The 21,728-nt window shown below is 34.2% G+C and overlaps 2 protein-coding genes across 4 annotated transcripts in view; both read left to right on the top strand.

Annotated features, from left to right (window-relative positions):
* SPOCK3 (SPARC (osteonectin), cwcv and kazal like domains proteoglycan 3) overlaps positions 1-21,728 on the top strand; it is a 478,511-nt gene that overhangs the window by 299,488 nt on the left and 157,295 nt on the right. For all 3 annotated transcript variants that reach the window (XM_032413151.1, XM_032413152.1, XM_032413150.1), the window contains one exon: positions 14,348-14,462. In XM_032413151.1, the coding sequence (XP_032269042.1) occupies positions 14,348-14,462 (115 nt within the window). The remainder of the gene's footprint in view (positions 1-14,347; positions 14,463-21,728) is intronic.
* The window catches only part of LOC116637297 (quinone oxidoreductase-like), a 79,483-nt gene continuing 77,690 nt past the window's right edge, over positions 19,936-21,728 (top strand). Inside the window, 1 exon segment of the mRNA XM_032412690.1 lies at positions 19,936-20,008. Within this exon segment, the coding sequence (XP_032268581.1) occupies positions 19,936-20,008 (73 nt within the window).

Here is a 21,728-nt window from a genome sequence, read left to right as displayed (position 1 = left end):
ATAAGGAAAATATTGAGTAAAAATAAATTCTAATTATTTTGTTCTTCAATCCTGGATTTATTTTCTTCTCAGAATATTCTATATATATGGAATATAAAGTGTTGAGCATTTAGCATTTTATATATACTCATTCATATTATTAGTGTATTTAAATGCACATAGAAAGGTAAGGGAAATAATTTATAGTGATGAATGATTTTTGTTTTCCAAAAAGAAAAAGGAAAATTAGGTTTAAACATGAAAACCACGTGCCATGTCTATAAAAGGATTGTTAGAGCAAACTAACTGCTTCTATTGTTAAATATTCAGACAATTCTTCCACCTTCTCAGTTATAAATAATGCAATATGTTATTGCTATGGCAATGGACCTTTTTGCCTTGCTTCTAAATTGTTTAACTCACTAAATCATTTTTCTGCAACTTGTATTATATTGAAGAAATTTAACTTCATTTTTATTTTCTACTACAATATACTTTAATACCGTAATTATCTTTGGAAGGTGACTTGTTGAAGTTAAGCGAGCACACTGTATTTTTGAATGTTAGTGCTCTAATCTCTCTCCATACTCCAAATATATGCCCCTTTTTCTCCAGGAGATTGCTCTATTGATTATGTTGTACCTCTCTTTCTTTAACCTTAAGGTAGACATAGGCACACTTGCTTGGCTTGTTTAAGACTCTTGAGTTATATATGTTGGTAGCTGCCATTCAATGAGGGGATAAAGTTTTAACTTTTTTTTTCTTTTTTTAAAGATTTTACTTATTTATTTGACAGAGAGAGACAGTGAGAGAGGGAACACAAGCAGGGGGAGTGGGAGAGGGAGAAGCAGGCGAGCAGGGAGCCCGATGCGGGGCTCGATCCCAGGACCCTGGGATCATGACCTGAGCTGAAGGCAGACGCTTAACGACTGAGCCACCCAGCCGCCCCAAGTTTTAACTAACTTTTAAATTTATATTTTGATGTGTTTTTGAGATTATAACCTTTTTATTTTTGTGTTAGTGACTGTGCTAAAGTGGCCTTTCACAAAACTCAAGTGATATTATAGGTTTTTTTGTAATTTTACTAATTTATTTAATTATTTTTAACGCTTTAGGAAGATGAAAAGTTGGCAAATCTATGTCTGTTTCACACATTTGTCTTTGAAATATTGATAATCAATAAATCTAAATCTAAAAGATTTTGATCCAATGGTGTGTGGCTGCCATATCCTTTTCAGTGACTACATGGGCAAATTTGTATTTTCCCACAATACTCTATGATCACTGTATGTCGTAATGTCCTTTAATTTCCCTCCACCCTAAATGTGCTCTACCAAGGAAATTAGCCTTATTATGTGAATTAGCAATGGATTAAATATGCTATTGCATCTGAAGCAAGTCAATTAAACAAAAGCAAACTGAAACCGGGAGGCAAGAGATTATAATATAGAAACTAGGAGGAAAAAAATACCAACAATAGCTAGAATCAGGAAATTTGAAGATGAACACCTTGCAAAAGAATGTTACAGTAGGTTTTACATGAAAATATTGTGATGTATACGAATTAGAAGATCGTCTAAACAGCTATACGCCCAGTAAAAATAAAGCGGAAAGTATCTGTCATTGAGAACTAAGAATATGAAAAGTAGCCTATTTCTCTCTGAAGTAGCCTTAGGTAATAAGGCTATTATTATGGTATAATATTTATACCTTTGAACCTGCTCTTTATGCATCTGGGTTTTTGGATTACACTACCTCCAAGCAGAGGTCAGGAAAGCTCCAGTATAAGAAGTAAAATTTAAGGGATTTCATGTAGGCAGTATTCTTGATTATTTGGAACCCCAACATAAATTCTTTCTGTAGAAAAGTATTGGTAATTCAAGTTTCTAAGGATTCCCCAGATTTTATTTTGCAGACTCTTTGCTCACACATAAGTAAATAAATATTATAAATGGAAGTGACATGCTTATATAACAGAAATAAACTAATAAACAAAATGAGAAAAGACAACACGAGCAAGAGTGAACAATGCCAAAAACAATAATAGCATAACCATGTTTAAGTCTCAGATATCTAAAATACTAAAATCAGGGCGCCTGGGTGGCTCAGTCGTTAAGCATCTGCCTTTGGCTCAGGTCATGATCCCAGCGTCCTGGGATCGAGCCCCGCATCGGGCTCCCTGCTCCGTGGGGAGCCTGCTTCTCCCTCTCCCACTCCCCCTGCTTGTGTTCCCTCTCTCGCTGTGTCTCTCTCTGTCAAATAAATAAATAAAATCTTTAAAAAAAAATAAAAAATAAATAAAATACTAAAATCATTAGACAAACAAGTAGGTATATTGAAACATAGAAATACTATGTAAAATATTTTTATTTTTTATTTTTTTTAAAGATTTTATTTATTTATTTGAGAGCGAGAGAATGAGAGAGAGCACATGAGAGGGGGGAGGGTCAGAGGGAGAAGCAGACTCCCTGCCGAGCAGGGAGCCCGACGCGGGACTCGATCCCGGGACTCCAGGATCACCTGAGCCGAAGGCAGTCGCTTAACCGACTGAGCCACCCAGCACCCCAAATACTATGTAAAATATTTTTAATGCGTGAAATGTTTAAAGACTTGAAGTGATTTTGAAATATACAAACAAAACCAATATAATTTCAAAAAATACTAAATTTGTAAAAGAACCAAATATAATTTATTCAATTAAAATAAAACTTTTTAATTAAAATTAAATGGATAGATTAAATATCAGATTAGATGAAGAGAATTAATGACCTACAGTATATGTGTGTATATGAATATAGACCTATATGTATAAAACAGAAAATATATGTAACAAGAATAAACTGTTATATATGTAATTATATATGTTTGTGTGTATTTCAGAAAAACAGCTCACATATTTCAGAAAATACTTCAGAAAAATGATCCAAAAAGGGAAATAAACAATAGAAAGTAGAATGAAAAGGTATAAAAAATTTTTTTCTGAAATATAAAAGGAGAAACCAGAAATAATAAGGTGGAGAAAGATAGTAAAAGAAAAATTTAACATTTTCCAGAAATGTTGAAAGGCATGAATTCACAATACAGGAAGTACAATGTGTACAAGATAAATAAGATAAGTAAGAAGAAATTCAAATCTAGACACATTGTAGTAAAATGACAGATTAATAAAATAAAATCTAACCAGACCAAAAAAGTTTAAAATATTATATCATTACACCAACAAAAATTATCTCAAAGGATTAATGGGATTTTAAAAATACACTTAAAATATTGAAAGAAAATTTTAAAAATTTCAAAACAAGTACTTCAGGAGAAAATATTGTCCAAATTTTCTACACGAAAATCCTTGAAAAGATTGTACAGAACAAAACAGCCTAGGCCTCTGATTGCAAGATATGCAGAAATATGAGTGACCCATGGAGACTTACCTCCAAACAATACCCCATTTCTCATTTCCACATCTTTTTGGCTTCCAGAGAATGTACCTACAAATACACCACTCCATCAACCATTCCAACTAACATGATCAACAGATGCTGGGACCAGATCCACTCAGTTTGTCTCATGCAGCATTTATTTAAGGCTAACAGCAAGGAAGCTCCAAGCAGAAGAATGAAACCAATCTACATACAATATTTGCCTCAACAATGTCTCCCTTCCTGCTCTGGGGTCCTTGCCCAACCACCTGAACAAGCCCCATAAATCATCAATGTTTACCTTAGAAATCTAGGTGGCTTTTGCCTCAATTTTCTCTCTTAGTCTTTGTACTTGGCTTGAGGATCTAATCCGGGTATAGCAGGATGCTTTAGTGATTGCACAGACTCCCACTTGAGTTGAGGGTGACCTGAATGCCTTCTAGGAACAATGTGGTATCATTGATCACTTAAGATTCTTTCTAATCGGGTACTTTGTGTTATAGAAAGAAATTCCTGCAAGGTGCTCATAAAAAATGAGTCCAAATTGCCACCTGGAACTGAATCACTAAGTATACATTCATTTAGGAGAGATGTCAGTTTCCTGAGAGCTACCTGATCTACAGGTGTTGCTTCCTAAACAGGTGAAGTTCTCTTAGACCACTGCTGAAGTGCAAATCACCATCTTTTCTGTATGGAGGCATATTCATGCCTGGGTTCCATTTAAGAGAACTGTCCCAGCAGTGCACATGGTGTCCTGGAAACAAAATATTATTAAAACTGCTGTGACCTGCAAGTAAGAACTACATTTTTTCCAGGGACACAGATTGATAGTACATCAAATGTGACCTTCCAGCCCACCGGAAGATGCTTGATTTTCCAATTGAATTAGAATAATTGATTCTACTCCTTGTTTTTGGAGTGATGCTGGAAAGCAGTCTGTTCAACCTGTCCTATTTTTCGAAGCAACCAACTGGTGGCATTGAGCCATCTCACTGAATGACTGAGAATGGAGATGAGAAAGACTTCGGGAGGTATTGGCAGGTGTTTTGCTTGGGAGGTTCAGGAGCTGGTGCCATTCCTTTATCTTTCTGATAGACTTTTCATTTAGGTGAAGCAGAGTAGAGAGGAAAGAAATAAGGGTGGTTCTGAAAGACAAAAGATCATTAATTTCTCTCCCTCCGCCATTTCTCTCAGGGTCTAAGGTGTTCCCTCCCTTTGTGCTGAGGTTGTTGCTCTCCCTCCATAAACACAAAATTAGTGTGCCCCATTGCAGAAAGTAAAATGCCCCATTTCTTCCTCCCAACCCCTAAACTCTATACATAAATATTTCACCTATAGGAGTCCAGTCCAGCAGGGACAAGGGAAGTAAAAGAGAGACACATTGTGTTCCCAACTTCTAGCTGCATGGACTACCGTCAGGGGACTTACTGAGCAGTGTGATCCAGGACCATGTTAATCCAACAAGACAATCCAGGTGGCTGAGTCAGAATTAAGCTTGAATTTCCAAGGTCCCCTTTGGACAGGCTGTCATCTGCAGGGGTACAGCAACGAGGCCAGCCTGAGGTTGCTATTAGAAGAAGGAAAGAAAAAGCCTGAATATTTGAAAAAGGTATCTATAACCTCTTTTCATCCTGTTAATTAGTAAGGAACCCGCTGAGAGGGTAAGTTTCCTTTCTGGAGACAGCAAAATTCAGTGACCAAACTGCTTTGCTAAAGTGAGGGAGGCAGAATCAGAAACCTTTTTGAGATTTTTGAAGAGACCATACCAATGCTTACAATATCAGATGCCCATGGACAGTAAAGGGACATGGAAGGTCTGTTAGTTACCTTACTTGTCAGCCTGTTTAGTAACTTTATGATAAAAGCTGCACTGTTGTCAGGCTACAAATAGTCCAAAAAGTCAAACGTATGACGCATGTTCGTTTCACAGGACAAAATGACATAGCCAGAGTCAGCAGATGGAACTGGAATAGGAACAGCATGACCTGAAAAAAGTATCAACAGAGACTTATAGCTGAAAGGGTTCTTTAAGGTAGTGGGGCCCGAAAGGTCAGGAGTATGACACAGCTCGTTGGACACCTTCTAAATAAGCCTGTTAATTTGGCTGATATAAAGGAAGAAGTAAAATATCCAAGGGAGGAGTATACTCTTTTCAATACCCCAAAAGCCCAGTTAGGTGCTGGGACTGCTTTTTGGCAGTGATGACCAAAGACATAACAGTTTTCCTTCACTATCGGTGAGACTGAGCATTGTGAATCCACCCAAATAGTTCTAAAAAAACTTTACTTAGCAAATGGCTTCTGAATTTTGTCAGGAGTTCATTCAGCCATTCTTGCTGACAGAAGTATAATAATATTGCAGTCAGAGTCTTTGGGACTGAAGCTTCTGATGTTCCAAAAACAGGACATTATCTGTACAGGGAACATTAGAGTTTATAAGTATGCACTGGTGGCAAATGGCAAGAAGTTTTTCCCACTAGAAAATTGTTGGCTCTTGGATCCCTCTTGACACTTATCAGACAGCAAAGTATAAACATATAGCACATCAACACCTACTACACATTCAGATGTAGAAGCAACAGCAACATGCACTGGATTGGTCCAATAATCCCCACAAGAAAGGTCATGTTGGCTTACCTTCCGTATTGTAAGTATGCCCAAACCCCATCAGTTGAATCTAAGTTCACCTTCCCCAACAGAACCAGGCGTGACAGATGGTGCTTGCATCCAACATAGCCACAAAATTTTGAATCTCTCACCTACCCCAAAGTTCTTCAGTACATTTGGATGAGTGTGCATGGCCTCTGTCTCATTTGGAAATAGAGAAACCTTGACCCTAATATCAAGATAACACTACATTCCTCCTCCTGCCTGGAGGCTAGTGAGCAATAACCAAAGCACTATTTGAACAGTTTCAGCCAATCCTACTTCTTGCTGCTCAGGCTCAGAACTTTCAATAGCAGATAGAACGGTGGGTGATCCTTCTTCCACTTTTGGTTCATGACTCAGGTGAGAGCATTCAGAACATTTGCTATTGGATCATGGACAATCTTCTCATATCTTCTGATCTGGTCCATGGGGCTTAGTGTCCTTTCACTTCCAGAAAGCCATATCTCTGTAAGCATCCTATCCTCATTGCCAAAAGAACTGTGAAAGGTCTGAGATTTTTACCCTACATGCAAATACATGGCATAGTTTATGAATACTGGCAGAAGACCTAAGACTAGGGTCAGAAACAAAGCAACTTATTACTTATGACACAAGGAGAACAATGTTTATATTTGCATCAATTCTCCTTTCCCCGTAAGTCCCACAGGACAATGCAGAGTACCCCAGTTGGATGTTCCACACACATTGGGTTTGTATCACAGCTAAAGAAATCTGGATATTTCACAATGGGCTGCAAACAAGCCTGCTCAAACTTTGCTTATTGGGAGACATTATTTTAATTTTACTGGGAAGCAAACAAATCTGCCCTTTCTTCCAGATAGGAGGCAGAATTATCTCTACCTTGCAAGGATATTACCATACAAACAAAATTGAAGATACAATACCAAACAAAAGGCTATCAAATGCTCCTAAGATGTACAGAAACACAGGAGACCTGTAGGGACTTGTCTTCCAAGACTACAAAATAGTAGGATAGCTCTACGGTGTCAGAAAAACTAGATTTCCCAATAAAAGTCATAGAAGATGAAGAGGATCACTACAAAATGATTATCATGTTAATTCATCTAGAAAATCTAATAGAATAAATTCAATCTTGTATGTATATAATAAAATGGTTTCAAGATCTGTAAAGCAGTTTCTACAGGGAGACATTATCAAATCTCACTCACACATCATAAGATTCCAGCACTCTTCTCTTAGTGATTAGTGGAGCAGCTACAGGGAAAAAAAAAAAAAGTTGGATTCCTTTCTTCCCCTCCTTGGCCCAAAGGTAGTGGATCCATTGCACAGTGGTGGATAGACAAAGTTTGAACTTTGTAATATGGCATGGAATTGTGGGGTATTTACTGGGGAATGTTCCTGGAATTTCTATGCTGAAGAGATGGCTAGAAAGCTGTGAGATTATTCTCTTGGGCAATTAAGAAAATAGAGTGATTATATAAGTAAATCTATGTTTCTGATTGTTGGAGAAAGTACTTACAAACATGGAAAATGGGAGGCTGGAAAGAATCCTGAGATGTTGGATTGGAATTGGAGGTATCAGTATGTACTCATGTTGAGTTGTGGTTTTTTGTTGTTGTTGTTTTTTTGTCTTAAAAATGTATAGATTTTATTATATATTTTATATATTTTAAGATATATCTTAAAGTATATGTAGAGAGACACACTTGGAATTAGTTATTGATATATTTGTATGAGTGTGTATCCTAGAAAGATACTTGTTTATTTATAATATTTAAGAAATTATTAACTTCTGAAAGGTTAACTAGTTTGCTTCCACTATCTATGTCTCACCTTATCCTTGTTGTTTTTCCTTTTTATATTCACCTTTCCTATATAAACTCATCCGTCATAATGTTTTGATCACCCCAGTTAGCAAGTCCATCCTCTTTTCCATAGTCAACATTGCCAGGATTCTTCGTTTCCAAAGGTGTATGATGAGCTGTGATCTTAGATGCACATGTATTCCTGTAGTGAGTCAACAGGGGGCATTCTGGAAGTAATGTCTCCCAGGTTACTCCCTCAGGTTTACTCAAGAGGAATATTTTACACAGTGGAAAAACTAAGTTTTATGTGATTCTATCTTTTTGTCAAAACTAAGTGCACCACTGTTTCCCTATCTTTCCCTTCCAGCACATTCCAATTATCACTGCTACCAGTGCATGAAACTGTTTAGGGGCTATAGACCATTAGTACATAATTTTAAATAGGTTCTTGGTATTTATTAAGCATAATAAACAAGAAATTTCCTCAAGCTTTATGTTCATTGAAATAGTTAATATAAAAATTTAAGTGTGTTAACCCCATAGACGTTGAAATGTATGCCCAAGCTACCACACCTTAGTATTTTTGTGTTTGTATAATTGTTAAAGTCATTGAAAACTTTGAGGTCTTCAAGGTCTTTTCTCTTGTTAGCTAAATTCAACTTTCTGTCCTGAATCTTTCATCTCCTTGTGTGTTCTTTTAAAATACATCCCTTGTTACTTATTGCCATTCTTTTAATTTGTTTTTTATTTTTTATTTTTTTAAGATTTATTTGAGAGAGAGAGAGAGGGAATGCTCCAGTGGGAGGGGCAGAGGGAGAGAATCTTCAAGCAGACTCCCTGCTGAGCACAGAGCCCCACACTGGGCTCAATCCCATGACCCATGAGCTGAAATCAGTCAGATGCTCAACTCACTGAGTCACCCAGGTGCCATTCTTTTAAAAAAATTCACTGCCGTTTATATCTGTAAAAATAATTTCTTATCATATATAACTCTAATTTTTTGGAGTACTTAGTATTATGACCTTCTATTTTCATCCATTTCTTAATTATTTTTAACTACCTTGCACCCTTCTGGGAAAGTTTGAGTTGTCATCTGTCAATGCCCATATTTTATACTAACATAAATAATGAAAATAAAAATCAAAGTTAAAATAACTTCATTAATGTCATGTATATATTATATCCATCATCAAAAATGTGGGTTTTTTTTAAAGATTTTATTTATTTATTTTCACAGAGAGAAAGAGAGAGAGCGAGAGCAAGAACACAAGCAGGGGGAGTGGGGCAGGGGGGGTGGGGAAGCAGGCTCCCTGCTGAGCAGAGAGCCCGACGTGGGGCTCGATCCCAGGACGCTGGGATCATGACCTGAGCTGAAGGCAGACACTTAATGGCTGAGACACCCAGGCGCCCCAAACAATGTATTTTTGTGGGCTTTGTTTTTTTTTTTTTTTTTAAGATTTTATTTATTTGCGAGAGAGACAATGAGAGACAGAGAGCATGAGAGGGAGGAGGGTCAGAGGGAGAAGCAGACTCCCTGCTGAGCAGGGACCCTGATGTGGGACTCGATCCCGGGACTCCAGGATCATGACCTGAGCCGAAGGCAGTCGCTTAACCAACTGAGCCACCCAGGCGCCCCGTAGGCTTTGTTTTAATTGAAACTTTTATTCATAATTGAAAGCGACATTTGTCTGGAATAATCTAAACAACAATTTTCGTTTGATGAAAAATTTAGTACAACCTATGAGAAGGAAATAATTATAAAATAAACACACTGTATCTTTTATTCTTAAAATTTTTAAATTTATTACCAGATTTTGCAGTTTAAGATACCTGTTTACAATGACAGCCTAACAAGGAAGAAAATGCATATATGAACACTGCATTGTGCACACAGATCACAAAATCAGAGACACTTAGTAACATATGATGTTATAACTCAACCAAATCAGTCAGTCATATAAACAACAGTAAGATTTTTTGTATGCATATATTCACATCTCAGCTGAGGTGAGGGAATATACAATCCTGACATTCTAGGACTACATTGGATTTAACTGAGTTTAAGGCAGAATTTAATATAGCCATCCCATGTACATACTCAGGTACTCTTCAGAGAGAAACCATCCGAAACACAGTACTGCATCAGTTCTGAGTCCATAATCCATGTGTCAAGTTGCTTTCTCCTTGGTATGTTCTCATGTTGCACTGTAAGATATTGTTAGGTCTGTGGCAAATGAGAAATTTCTTTTGATATTTTGAGATGTGTTTAATTTGGGGAGAAAAGTTAAATATACATAATAATAATTCTTGTTTGGAAAATCAGAGATATATTGATTCAAAAAAATAATATACATTTGTTGCTTATTTTTTCCTGGCTGTTCTCCTTAGTCAGATAGTTTAGTTGCCAACCAGTGCACTATTTTAACTGGATCATGACTACATGACAGGGATTATAAATTTTTGAACCTAGGTTAAAGAGTCCTTACCTTCCTCATGTCATCTCATCTCAGCTTAAATTCAACTAGTCTTAATAATACTCAATTTCTAGATGTCTGATAGAAACATTTTGAAGTGTAAGGGGAAATTGACTTGCATATTTAACCTTAAAGATTGCTTAAATTAAGGACTTTAACGTTCTCAGGACTCTGTCGGTCCTTTCCTCATTTTGATTTTCTTTAATAGTATCTGTGCTTGGGCGCCTGGGTGGCTCAGTTGGTTAAGCGACTGCCTTCAGCTCAGGTCATGATCCTGGAGTCCCTGGATCGAGTCCTGCATCGGGCTCCCTGCTCAGCAGGGAGTCTGCTTCTCCCTCTGACCCTCCCCCCTCTCATGCTCTCTCTCTCTCATTCTCTCTCTCAAATAAATAAATAAAATCTTTAAAAAAAAAAAATAGTATCTGTGCTCACATCTCTAGTGTTGTCCCTGTAAAGGATCTACTTCTCTCTCCTCAGATCTGAATAAAAATGTAGGAAGATGAGTTTAACCTGCCTCATGTCACAGGACTTTGACCCTGTGGTAAGAGGTATGCTATAACATTGGTATGTAAAATTTAGTTTCCCAAAATACAATTTCTGGTGAGAAAAGGAGACATTTGTCCAATATAAAGGGGGTGTTATTTATTAATGAAAAGTAGAGTGACAAACAGAGAAAACAATGGGGTAGTGTCCACTTTAGTGTATAGGGTGGCCAAAGGTTTTTGCTATGCTTAACTCCCTGCTTATTATTTATGCTACAATAATAACATGCGCATGTAATTGGTAAATCCCAACATATGAATGGATTCAAGTCTAAATCACGTCTTTTTTTCCTCCTCGGGTTGTCTTTACATGGGAAACACCAGAGTGGGGATCAGAAAAACTCAAGTGAAGGACATGTACTTGCAGAAGTGTTAGCTATAGCAGACTATGAGAAATTCTATTCATGAGAGCTCCGATCATGTCTAAGATATCGGTTGTCTAAGGTATTAAAGATGTATAATGTAATATATTAGTCCAAGGTAGATTAAAAAAACCCTAAAATAAGTGATTCATAACATTCCAAATTCCCAATTTATTTTTTCACTTGAATCAAAATTTTTATCACTACAATAAGAAGCAGAACATTGTTGCTATTTTTAGCTACTGCTAATTATATACTTGTTCTACGTGAGAAGCACTATAAAATAGTGCTCAAATCCCATTTTAGCCATGCATTTTTGATCAGTTGCATAAAGTTTTCTAACTTCATTTGAAAGACTTATTTAAAAAAATATATACCTATCTTACCTCATTGATCAAAATATAACGCATCAAACAGTGTTTGACACATAGGGATACCTCAGTGAAAGTCATCATTTATAAGCTGTGTATTTTGTTGTTTTAGCTGATTTGTTTTCTCTGTTTTTTTTTTTTTTTTTTTTTTTCCTGGATAATTTAAGTACTTGTAGCTGGTAGTTTATTTATGCCATTTTTTTTATCTTATTGCATTACTTTAATGAATGACCAAGAAAAAATTCCTAAGGAAATATGGAAGGGATCCTGAGAGTTTAGTTAATTATTCATTGTCCAGAGCTAAATCAGGACACTATTGACATTTGAGGTCAGATAATGCTTTATTTTGGGGGGCTGACCTGTGTCTTGAAAGATGTTTAGCAGCATTTCTGGTTTCTAGTAAATGTCAGCAGCAATCCTTCCTTCACAATTGTTAACAACCAAAAATGTTTCCAAATGTCCCCTGGGGGCAAAACCACCCCAACTGAGAACCTCTGATTTAAGCCATCCAACAAGGCCACAGTGTGATTGCATTATCTTAAAAATCTGTAATAATAGCCTGTCCCAGCATTTATTACCCTGATACTTGGGGTTTTTTCTATGAGCAAACCAGACCTCTCCTATAGTAAGATCATATTTTCTTCTTTGATCCTGTGATTAAACAAATGATTTTAACTTACTTTCCCTGACAAGTGTCAACTTTGCCCATTGAAAAATCATTTTGCGGTCTTGCTTTTCACAGTAACTCCTAACTGAAGTATTCTTAATGCTCAGGGTCTTAGATAATCAGGAATGCATTAATCATGTCTTTCTCTACAGAATTTCCATTTTTTGGTAATTATAAACTAATGAGCATGCCCTTTATGTGATATTTTAGTTCACTTATACCTTTATAAATATTTCAGCTTTGCGATAATTAAGTAAATTGAATGTCATCAATTAGAAATTCAATCAGTGGGTGTAGCTAAAAAATATTTTAAAACAGTACTTTTAATGTCCTAATATTCTTTGAATAAAATTCTTCATGACGATGTTTTTGAAAAGCAATGAGTAAGTAAATAAAACTAAATGGTTTTCTGATTATAGGGAGTAGATTCTTATAACTATAAACATGGGGTGGATTTGCTATCCTTCTGATTCTGTTGGTCTTTACAGAAATGTACACAGAAAAAAAAGAGTTTGGTAGAACCATTCTGAAAAAGAAATTGTTTTATTTATAAAGTAATCCTTTTCCAAGCTATAATTTCATCACATGCAAATTTTAGACAGCTTAGAAAATTTTTGTTATGTCAAAGAAAGTTATCTAAGAGGTGAAACTTTTTAAACTCACAAGTCATGCATTTTTGTTGTTCATTCAGTTATTTTCAGGCTTTCATTTTCTTTTAATAAAAAAAAATCACTTTTAAAATAAACCACATTTAGAATGTAAATGAGTATGGCATAACACATCTTTGAAGGGAGATAACATATTATCAAATTTTAAAATTTAATATTAGCTATAATTAATATTGACTTTTGGCTTTGTCTGTTCACATACCATTTACAATTGTTCTTGAACTTTTCTTAAATTATGTCATGAGCCAGAATTTTCATATGACCAGATCCAGGGTTCTGAAATATTAAGTTAGAAGAAGTTAGAGTAAAAAATATTACATCTGAGGTTTCAAAGTTTTATATAACTTATCTGGCTTTCATTAAAGTGCTCATAATTTCTTATCTATTTCTACTTTTCATCAGCCATTAGGCATTTTAATTACATTTAAAATGTATTGTGATTTTACAAGTCAAAATCATTTCCTTCAATTACTGAAACATTGAATAATAATAAAAAAATGATTTTTTGAAAGAGTTTATTCCTCTAAAAAGGCCCACCAAGCCACTACATATATATTCTAAGTGTAATAATTTTAACTCATTTGTTGAAAGGCTAGTTATGAATTTTGCCTGTCCATTAGAGAGTTATTTGACAAAGAAAAAATGTTGTACAGATATGAGTAATCTGATTAGTCATTGGGTATATTCAGTGCTTCTTGGTATCAGCCGGAGCTGAATTAAATTAGTCACTGGTGCATTTGTCGATTGGAGCCAGAAAGTCTGCCCTAATATTTAATTTTAAAATAATTTGCACTGAGTAAATTTATGGACGTAGCCACTAAAGAAATCACATTACTTCAGAATTAGCAAGATCTATTTCTTTTAGAGTAGGAAGGTAATTATTGCCTCTTAAAAGATGGAGTAGGTTTACAATTTTTAAATCATGTCAAATTGTGCAGTTCTGAAATATTAACAATGAGTTAAGGATAATCAGGCTTAAAATGCTACAAAGAGTAATGTTTACAAAGAAAATCAAAACAAAATTAAGCTAAACTAAAGAAAACAAAACAAAACTTCATGTGCCATAATAATTTTGACTGACTAATTTCATTCAGACTCTGTTAACATCTGAGAGCCCAGTTCGTGGTAGCTACTGTGCTAGGAAAACCGCCTGTTTAATTCATAAAACTCTGTAGATTCAGTGTTATTATTCCAATGATCCATATGAGACAATCAAGACTGAGAACATTTAAGAAACTAACTCCAAATGCCACATTTAGGAATTAGTACTCATAGAGTTGAAATCAGGTGTAATGCTCTTCCTTCCATACTAGTCATCTGTCTTTTCCGTAGCATGTGTAATAGAATCACCAGTGTGCTATTGTCCCTTTCTTTACTTTGTATTGAGATAACTAAATGTATCTAAATAACTATTTTTTTCTCTTTGTATACAGTGCAAACTAGAGTATCAGGCATGTGTCTTAGGAAAACAGATCTCAGTCAAATGTGAAGGACGTTGCCCATGTCCTTCAGATAAGTCCACAAGTACAAGCAGAAATGTTAAGAGAGGTAAGTGATGAAAATTTATTTATAGATTTGCATTTGTTTTTGCTATTAAAATGTTTTGCAATAAATGTTGTCATTAAATACAAAATGAAATTTACTACCTAACAGTAATTACATTGTAAATGAAGTTTTTTTTTTTTTAAGTCTCAAGTATTATAGCAAGTAATATTTTTTTACAGATTTCTATTTAACTTGATAGTAACAGTTGGATGTTTCTTTTCTACATGTTCACCACATATAGGAAATCTAAAGCAATGCCTTCTATAAATTATTGTGTCTAAAATGTGTTTGACATTCCTTTTTATTCTTTTGGAGCTAGTCAGTGGTAAAGTAGTAAGTAATAGAGTAGTTTGATCAGATGTGAAACTAGTCAGTTAGTACAATCCTTTTAAAATAAAAATGTCTACCCCATATACTGTGTGTGTGTGTGTGTGTGTGTGTCTATGTGTAAAAGTTCACAATAGAATGATTTCATAAATTAAACTTTCTTTTGATTAGGCATGGAGTCCTTATATCTTTCTTTTTATTGGTTTGATGTCTACTAATAAAATAATGAAATACATTTAACTCCCTATGTGTTATTGTATATGATTTGATCTTTTGTAGATTATTTATTGTAGTTTACACAGTATTACTTACATGTTTGAGATACTATTTATGCCTTTAAAAATATCTCTATGGCTGTTTCATTTCCTCACAGCTATAGATAAGGAAGGAAATGTAGGGAATAGATGTTCCTTTAAGTCAAAGACTATTTTACAGAGCATCATCATCATTTATCATATATTTTGCAACGATATGAATCTTGTAATTTAATAGTTATTATTGTGGGTTCTCAACACAAGAATTGAGTTTTGTTGTCTTTTCTTTTGAAAAATAACAAATAACTGATTTGCAGATAGGAAGAATCTTAGTGAATATGAAGTTCATTTGATATAAAGTACGTATTTTGTTAAGCATGGTATACTTGGTATTCCATGTTATAGTGCTATGATAAATATTTAGTACAGATAAAGGTTTTCTTTTAAGTTTTTATTTAAATTCCAGTTAGTAAACATACAGTGTAATATTAGTTTCTGGTGTACAATATAATGATTATAAAAGTTTTGAACTTTAACTATACCACATAGATTGGTCTTTACTCATTAAGTAATATTTCAGATAATTTAAAAATGAAAACCTATGTTATCATATTACCTTTAATAAGGCAACTAAGTCAACTTTAATACTCAAAAATAAATTGACTTGCAAATTCATGGTGAGCTAGTGCTCGAACATTAGGCAATGTGCACAAAGACAACATGTGATGGAAGAAAAGGTCTAAGCTGTCTTCCAAGAGCCCTGTTCTTTAAGCCTCGCCTTTGTTCCTTACACCAGCCTATGTCCAGCTTCAGAGCTTGCTTCCTTCTGAATTCCCCACCCCACCATTTCCCCAATCCACTCTTCTAGCATAGTCCAAATTAGGATATTTGGCATGACCTTGAATATATTAATCAGCCCCCATATAATTAAGAGCTAATTATAGTTTTCCTTCAACTGAACTACTTTAATATCTCTGCCTTCCTCATACCCACTCCCTATTCATATAATCGAATACATTTTCCTCTGAAAATCATTTCAGGTGCAAAGTAAATCCTACCTTGGTATTCAACATCCATGTCTCATTCTTTTCATTGGAGGCTATTAAGAACAGTTGAAAAGGAGTATCATAATTAGTGTATTCCTCTAATACATCACACTCTTTAACAAGGTTTCCCTTCAATAAGATTCCCTGCTTTTGAACTTACTTTTGAATGAGAAGATATGTTTGATGTTGATCAATTTATCCTATCCTCCCACAAACTGCAAAAGGAACTTAATATGCTTTAAATATGGAAGGTAACACATTTGAGAAGAGGATTCCTTGTGAGTAAACAATGATTATGTTTCACGTTGCTCAGATTCTCTGGATGACGTTTATATTAATATGTCCAGAAGGAAACTTTTCTTAAAGTCATATCGTCAGGGGACAAAGATCATTTGTGTTCAATTGTGTGTGAAAAGAGAGGTAAGAAGAATTTAAAATAATCCTGTTTTGATGGATTGTCAGGGCAAAGCGAGTACAGGATTTTGCTAGCTGCTGTGGAAAAGCAGTACAGAAAATTGTGAATGTCATTTCTACTCAGTGCCAAAGGCCAAGAGACATGGGAAATGTAAAACTTAGTTCAGTATCATTTCTAATCTTTCAACTGTCATTTATATTAGAAGCATACCTTTGATAGATTGACTTTGGCAGTGCAGGAAATTCTGTTTAATAGCATCTCTGTTTTAGAAAAGTGAGGAAGAAATTACCCACGATGAAATAGTTTTTAAATCTTTCTGACTTCCTACATTTGAGGTCAAATTGACATCATATTATGTTTTTACTATATTAAAGCAGGATAAATTCTTCAAAGCTACTTATAATCTATAAAAACTAATAAAAATGCATTTTCTTTATGGAGTAGAAAAAATTAATTTCTCCTCTGTTCTCCTAATGTATTCAATAATGGATATGCACAAATTGGTCCAAGTATATACAGTCAAGTAACAAAAATAAAAAAAATAGCTTACATTTTTGAAATTCCAGATTCTGAATTTACATAGGTAAATAAGTATAACGTACCCTCTTCAATTGTTAACTTAACGATACATTTTTCTGTTTTTCGAACTCATAAAATCAAGATTACAAAGGCCATATGCTTCTAGGTTCCTATAGGGTGTTACTTTCTTCACCCTAGTCACCATTTTTTTTTTAACGTTTATCATTTGGTCACAAACACAGAATGATTATTTGGAAGGTTAATCAACTTCATTCAAAGACTATTGACATTTCAGATGAATTTTAAAGCTAATATATTTTATATAGCCAGGTTAATATGAAATTCATGGTTGTGATCATGGTCTATGAAGAGATCATTTTCCATAGAATTTGCATATAATATATAATGCAATCCTAAGTCTTAGGAGGGATTTGCAGGACCAAAGATCAAGAGCAATGGAAAGGACTTTAGAAAGTGTTTATTTTGTAGTTGGTAAATCCAAATTCAGAGGAATATACCCTAGAAGTATCTTAGATGATCTACACGGCGGTGGTATGTAAACACAGTAAACTTTAGACCTATGATATTCCACATTAGGTTATTCACTTGACTGGCTAGATTCAGAAGACCCTTTAAATGACACTTCTTTTTAGTTTCAAATTTGAGTATTCTAATCTCCCAAATACTTTTTTTAAATAATTATGTGTCTATATAGCTATTATGGTTTTGTATTTCTAATCTCTTAAAAATTTTATTAATTTTAAATAATATCACTTTAATGCCCTTTACCCTCACCCCAACATGCATCTAAACACACACACCTTCATAAATTGAAATACTGAGTTGGAGTGGAGACAGCAAGAGAAATGGAAGAGAACCCATAAAATATTTCAATATTATCAAAAAGATAAAAGAAAAGAAGTGTTGATGAGGATGTGGAGGAAAGGCAACCCTCGTACATTGTTCATGGCAATGTAAATTGGCACAGCCATTGTGGAAAATAATATGAGCTTCCTCCAAACACTAAAAAAGAACTACCATATGATCGGCAATACCACTTTTGGGTATATATCCAAGAAAATGAAATCAGTATCTCAAAGAGATGTCTATATTCCCATTCTCACTACAGCATTATTTACAAGACATGGGAACAACCTAAGTATTCATTGATGGATGAATAGAGAAATTGTGATATGTAATATTCCATTCCAAGTATATACTAAAACAGAAGATTCTGCCAAATGCAGCAACATGGATGTACCTGGACAACACTATGCTAAGTGACATAAGCCAGAAGAAGAAAGAGAAAAACTGCATGATCTCTCTTATATGGAGAATCTTAAAAAAAGTTGAATACATAGAACCAGAGAGTAGAAAAGTGGTTACCAAGGGTTAGGAGATGTGGGAAGTGGGGGAGAGGCTGGTCAAAGGGTGTAAAATCACAGTTATGAAGGTTGAATAAGTCTAGAGATCCAAGGTTCCACATGACTACTGGTTAATAACACCATTTTGAATACTAGAGACTTGCTGAGAGAATAGATGTCAGGAGTTCTCACCATACACAACACACATACAAAATGGTAACTATGTGAGGAGGTGACATGTAAATTAGCTTGACTGGGTGATTTATAGAATGCTAATAAAAAAATACCAGTTTGTTTTTTTTGGTCTTGTGGTTCATAGTTTCCATTACATCCTCACCTGCATTTTTTTATACAACTTAAGTTTCCTTTTATCGAAAATTGGGAATCTTGTAACTCAATCTATTTCTCTTTTAGCTTCATTCTCTTAAGAGTATCAGAATTAAATAGATGCTCATTCACTGTAACTATTAGCCTGCATACTAGACTTGCTTGCTTCAGTTTTGATTGTAAATGTGTGTGTGTGTTTGTGTGTGTGTAACTCTTTTACAGAACTTCTTTCTGTTTTATGTGGTGTTATCCTGTGGGGTAGCATAATTTATTGGCTATAAGTATAAATTCTAGAATAGTTCTGCACTGGGTGTGTAACCTTTGGCATTATATTTAAATTTATGTGTCTCAGTTTTTTCATCTGTAAAATAGGATATATATAAATTGTAAAGATTTATGGGTGTATTTCCTCAAATTAAACCATCTTTGAATCTTTATATCATTTTAATTGATGACACTTGTTAAATGCTGTTGAATTCTAATAAAGTATATAATTTTTCATACATCATCATTTTAAATTTTATTTATTATGCTTTTTTTTATCAGATTGGGTACAAAATGCTTGGAGAGTTTTCATTTCTTTAGTTAATAGTATTTATACACTGGAAATTAACTGTGCATTGAAAGTTTGTCATAACTCAGCGGTTGAATTCTGTCACCTAGTAGCCATTATTGGTTATTTTCTTTGATAAATCTTTCACATTCTTTTCATAGCTACTGGTCTTTGCAGAGCGTGTGTGTGTGTGTGTGTCTGTGTGTGTGTGTGTGTCTGTGCGTGCACATGTATCTTTTTCATACAATTATGCTAATTTATGCTTTCTCAAATAAATATCTGCTTATTTAGATTTTAAATATATTAACCTAATTGTCCAGGATACTGTTTTTGTTAACTAAAAACACCCTCTCTGGTCATTTAAGGTCTTCAGGAAAATTATATTTTTAACTACAACTCCAAACACATTTGTTAACACCTATACCTTCATTCCTTCATTGTTTTTGCGATTATAATTTTGTGGAGTTTATTTAAAGATTCTTGAATTCTTTAGTACTTGCTTTTGCTACTTAGTTTATATCAGAATTTGTGTGTATTGGTGTTAAGTTGGCACTATAGGACTAGGAAGTTAGAAGAAAGCAGTTTTGATTCATATGTTGTTGCCGAAGGCAACGTAAAAACATATTTTTCAAACATTGAGCCTTGGTATCAGCCACACATTTTTAAGCGCAATGGGTTTAACAACAAAGTACAAGGACACTGTGCTTGCATTTATTCTTGCTTGGGACCCACATCAGGCACAAGGTAAAGAAGACATTGTTCCGAGTCCCTCTTGTATCAGAGATCATTATGCCCATGAAAGTCATGTGTGGAGTCACAGATCATCCAACAACAGAAACAAAAAGAGCTCTTCTTTTAATGAAAGATAACTCATCCAAGACTGATTAAAATGTTTTTAAATACATGTGGGGAGCTATAGATTTATAAAGTCTTCAGTTGTCTCTTGACATGCTACACTAGAAAGTTTGATAGGTTTTATCCACAAAAAGACAAAATATGAGGATGAGTTCTGTGTTCTGACACAGTCATTTTTTCTCTATTCACTTCATTGCTCTGGATCATGTGGAGCCTCTTAAGAAACATAATTTACTTAATTATTGTGCTATGATTATAACTGAATTTAGTTAAAAAAAGAACATTGAGTAAGAACTTATTTATGCTTTCTTCCAATTGGCAAAAAAAAAATATAGTTTAACCATTTATTTCTCATATGGACTCTAAAAAATACCCTTTATGATGGAATGAATTTTCAGTAGGAAACAGTTTAACATCAGTGTATTAATATGCTCTTAGAACATACAAACTTCTCCATGAAAAATAATATTCATAAATGGTAAGTTCTTCCATAATTTTACTTTCTTAGATTCGTAGAAAAATAAAATTAAATAAAATTACTGGGTAGTGTTAAATGATAATTTATAATAAAAATGAAGCTTAATCTTTTGGAATATTTGAAAGATGTTTCTGGATTAAAATTGATATTTCTTAAAAAACAGAACATAACCCAGAAAGAGACTTTTTAAAGTTTATTTTTAATTGAAATATATGTGATACATAACACTATAAATTTAAGGTGTATACATGTTAATTTGATACATTTATATATTGTAACATTATTGATATTGTAGTGATAATTTGTACCTATCATGTTACATAATTATCATTTCTTTTCAGTGGTTGGAATAATTAAGTTCTAGTCTCTTAGCACATTTGATGATTATAATACAATATTGTTCTCTATTCACTATACTGTAAATTAGGTCTCTAAGACTTATTTACTATTCATTGCAAGTTTGTCCCCCTGAACAACACACATCCTATAACCCCAGCTGGTAACCACCATTTTACTCTGTTTGCTTTTCGATTTCACAAATGACTATAACATACAGTATTTGTCTTCCTCTGTCTGACTTATATCACTTAGCATAAAATGCACTCAAGCTCCATTCATGTTGTCACATATGGCAGGATGCCCTTCTTTCTTATGGCTGGAAAATATTCTATTGTGTATATATATATACACCACTTCTTTTTTATAGTAGAGTTGACAATGTGACATTACTTTCAGGTGTACAACATCTCTATAGGTTAGGCTCTGCTCAACAAAAGAATGTAGCTACCTTCTGTCATCATGTAACACCATTACAATATCACTTATTATTTTTGGAAAGGGATGGTTTTAAACATGGAGATAGCTGTAGCTCTTCCCTGAAGAAGTATTTTTTTGTGTGTTGCTATTTAGGTGATTGATTTCAAATTGTACACAAATACTTTATTTTCTGCATAAAATTATTGTAGGATTAATCTTTATCTTCCCTATAAATTATAATTAAAAATTTTGTATCTTAAGTTTATGAAGCTGTATGTTATCAGGTATAAAAGCAAGGAGAGCCCCGTATTAGTTCTTAGGCCACCAAAGGACTATTTATACATAGTCTTTGTTTCACTCCTTTCAAGGGTATAT

This window comes from Phoca vitulina, unplaced genomic scaffold (genome assembly GCF_004348235.1).
Source record: "Phoca vitulina isolate PV1807 unplaced genomic scaffold, GSC_HSeal_1.0 scaffold14, whole genome shotgun sequence".
Lineage (NCBI taxonomy): Eukaryota > Metazoa > Chordata > Mammalia > Carnivora > Phocidae > Phoca > Phoca vitulina.
Note: the sequence above shows the minus strand (reverse complement) of the source record. Positions and strands in the feature narration are given on the sequence as shown.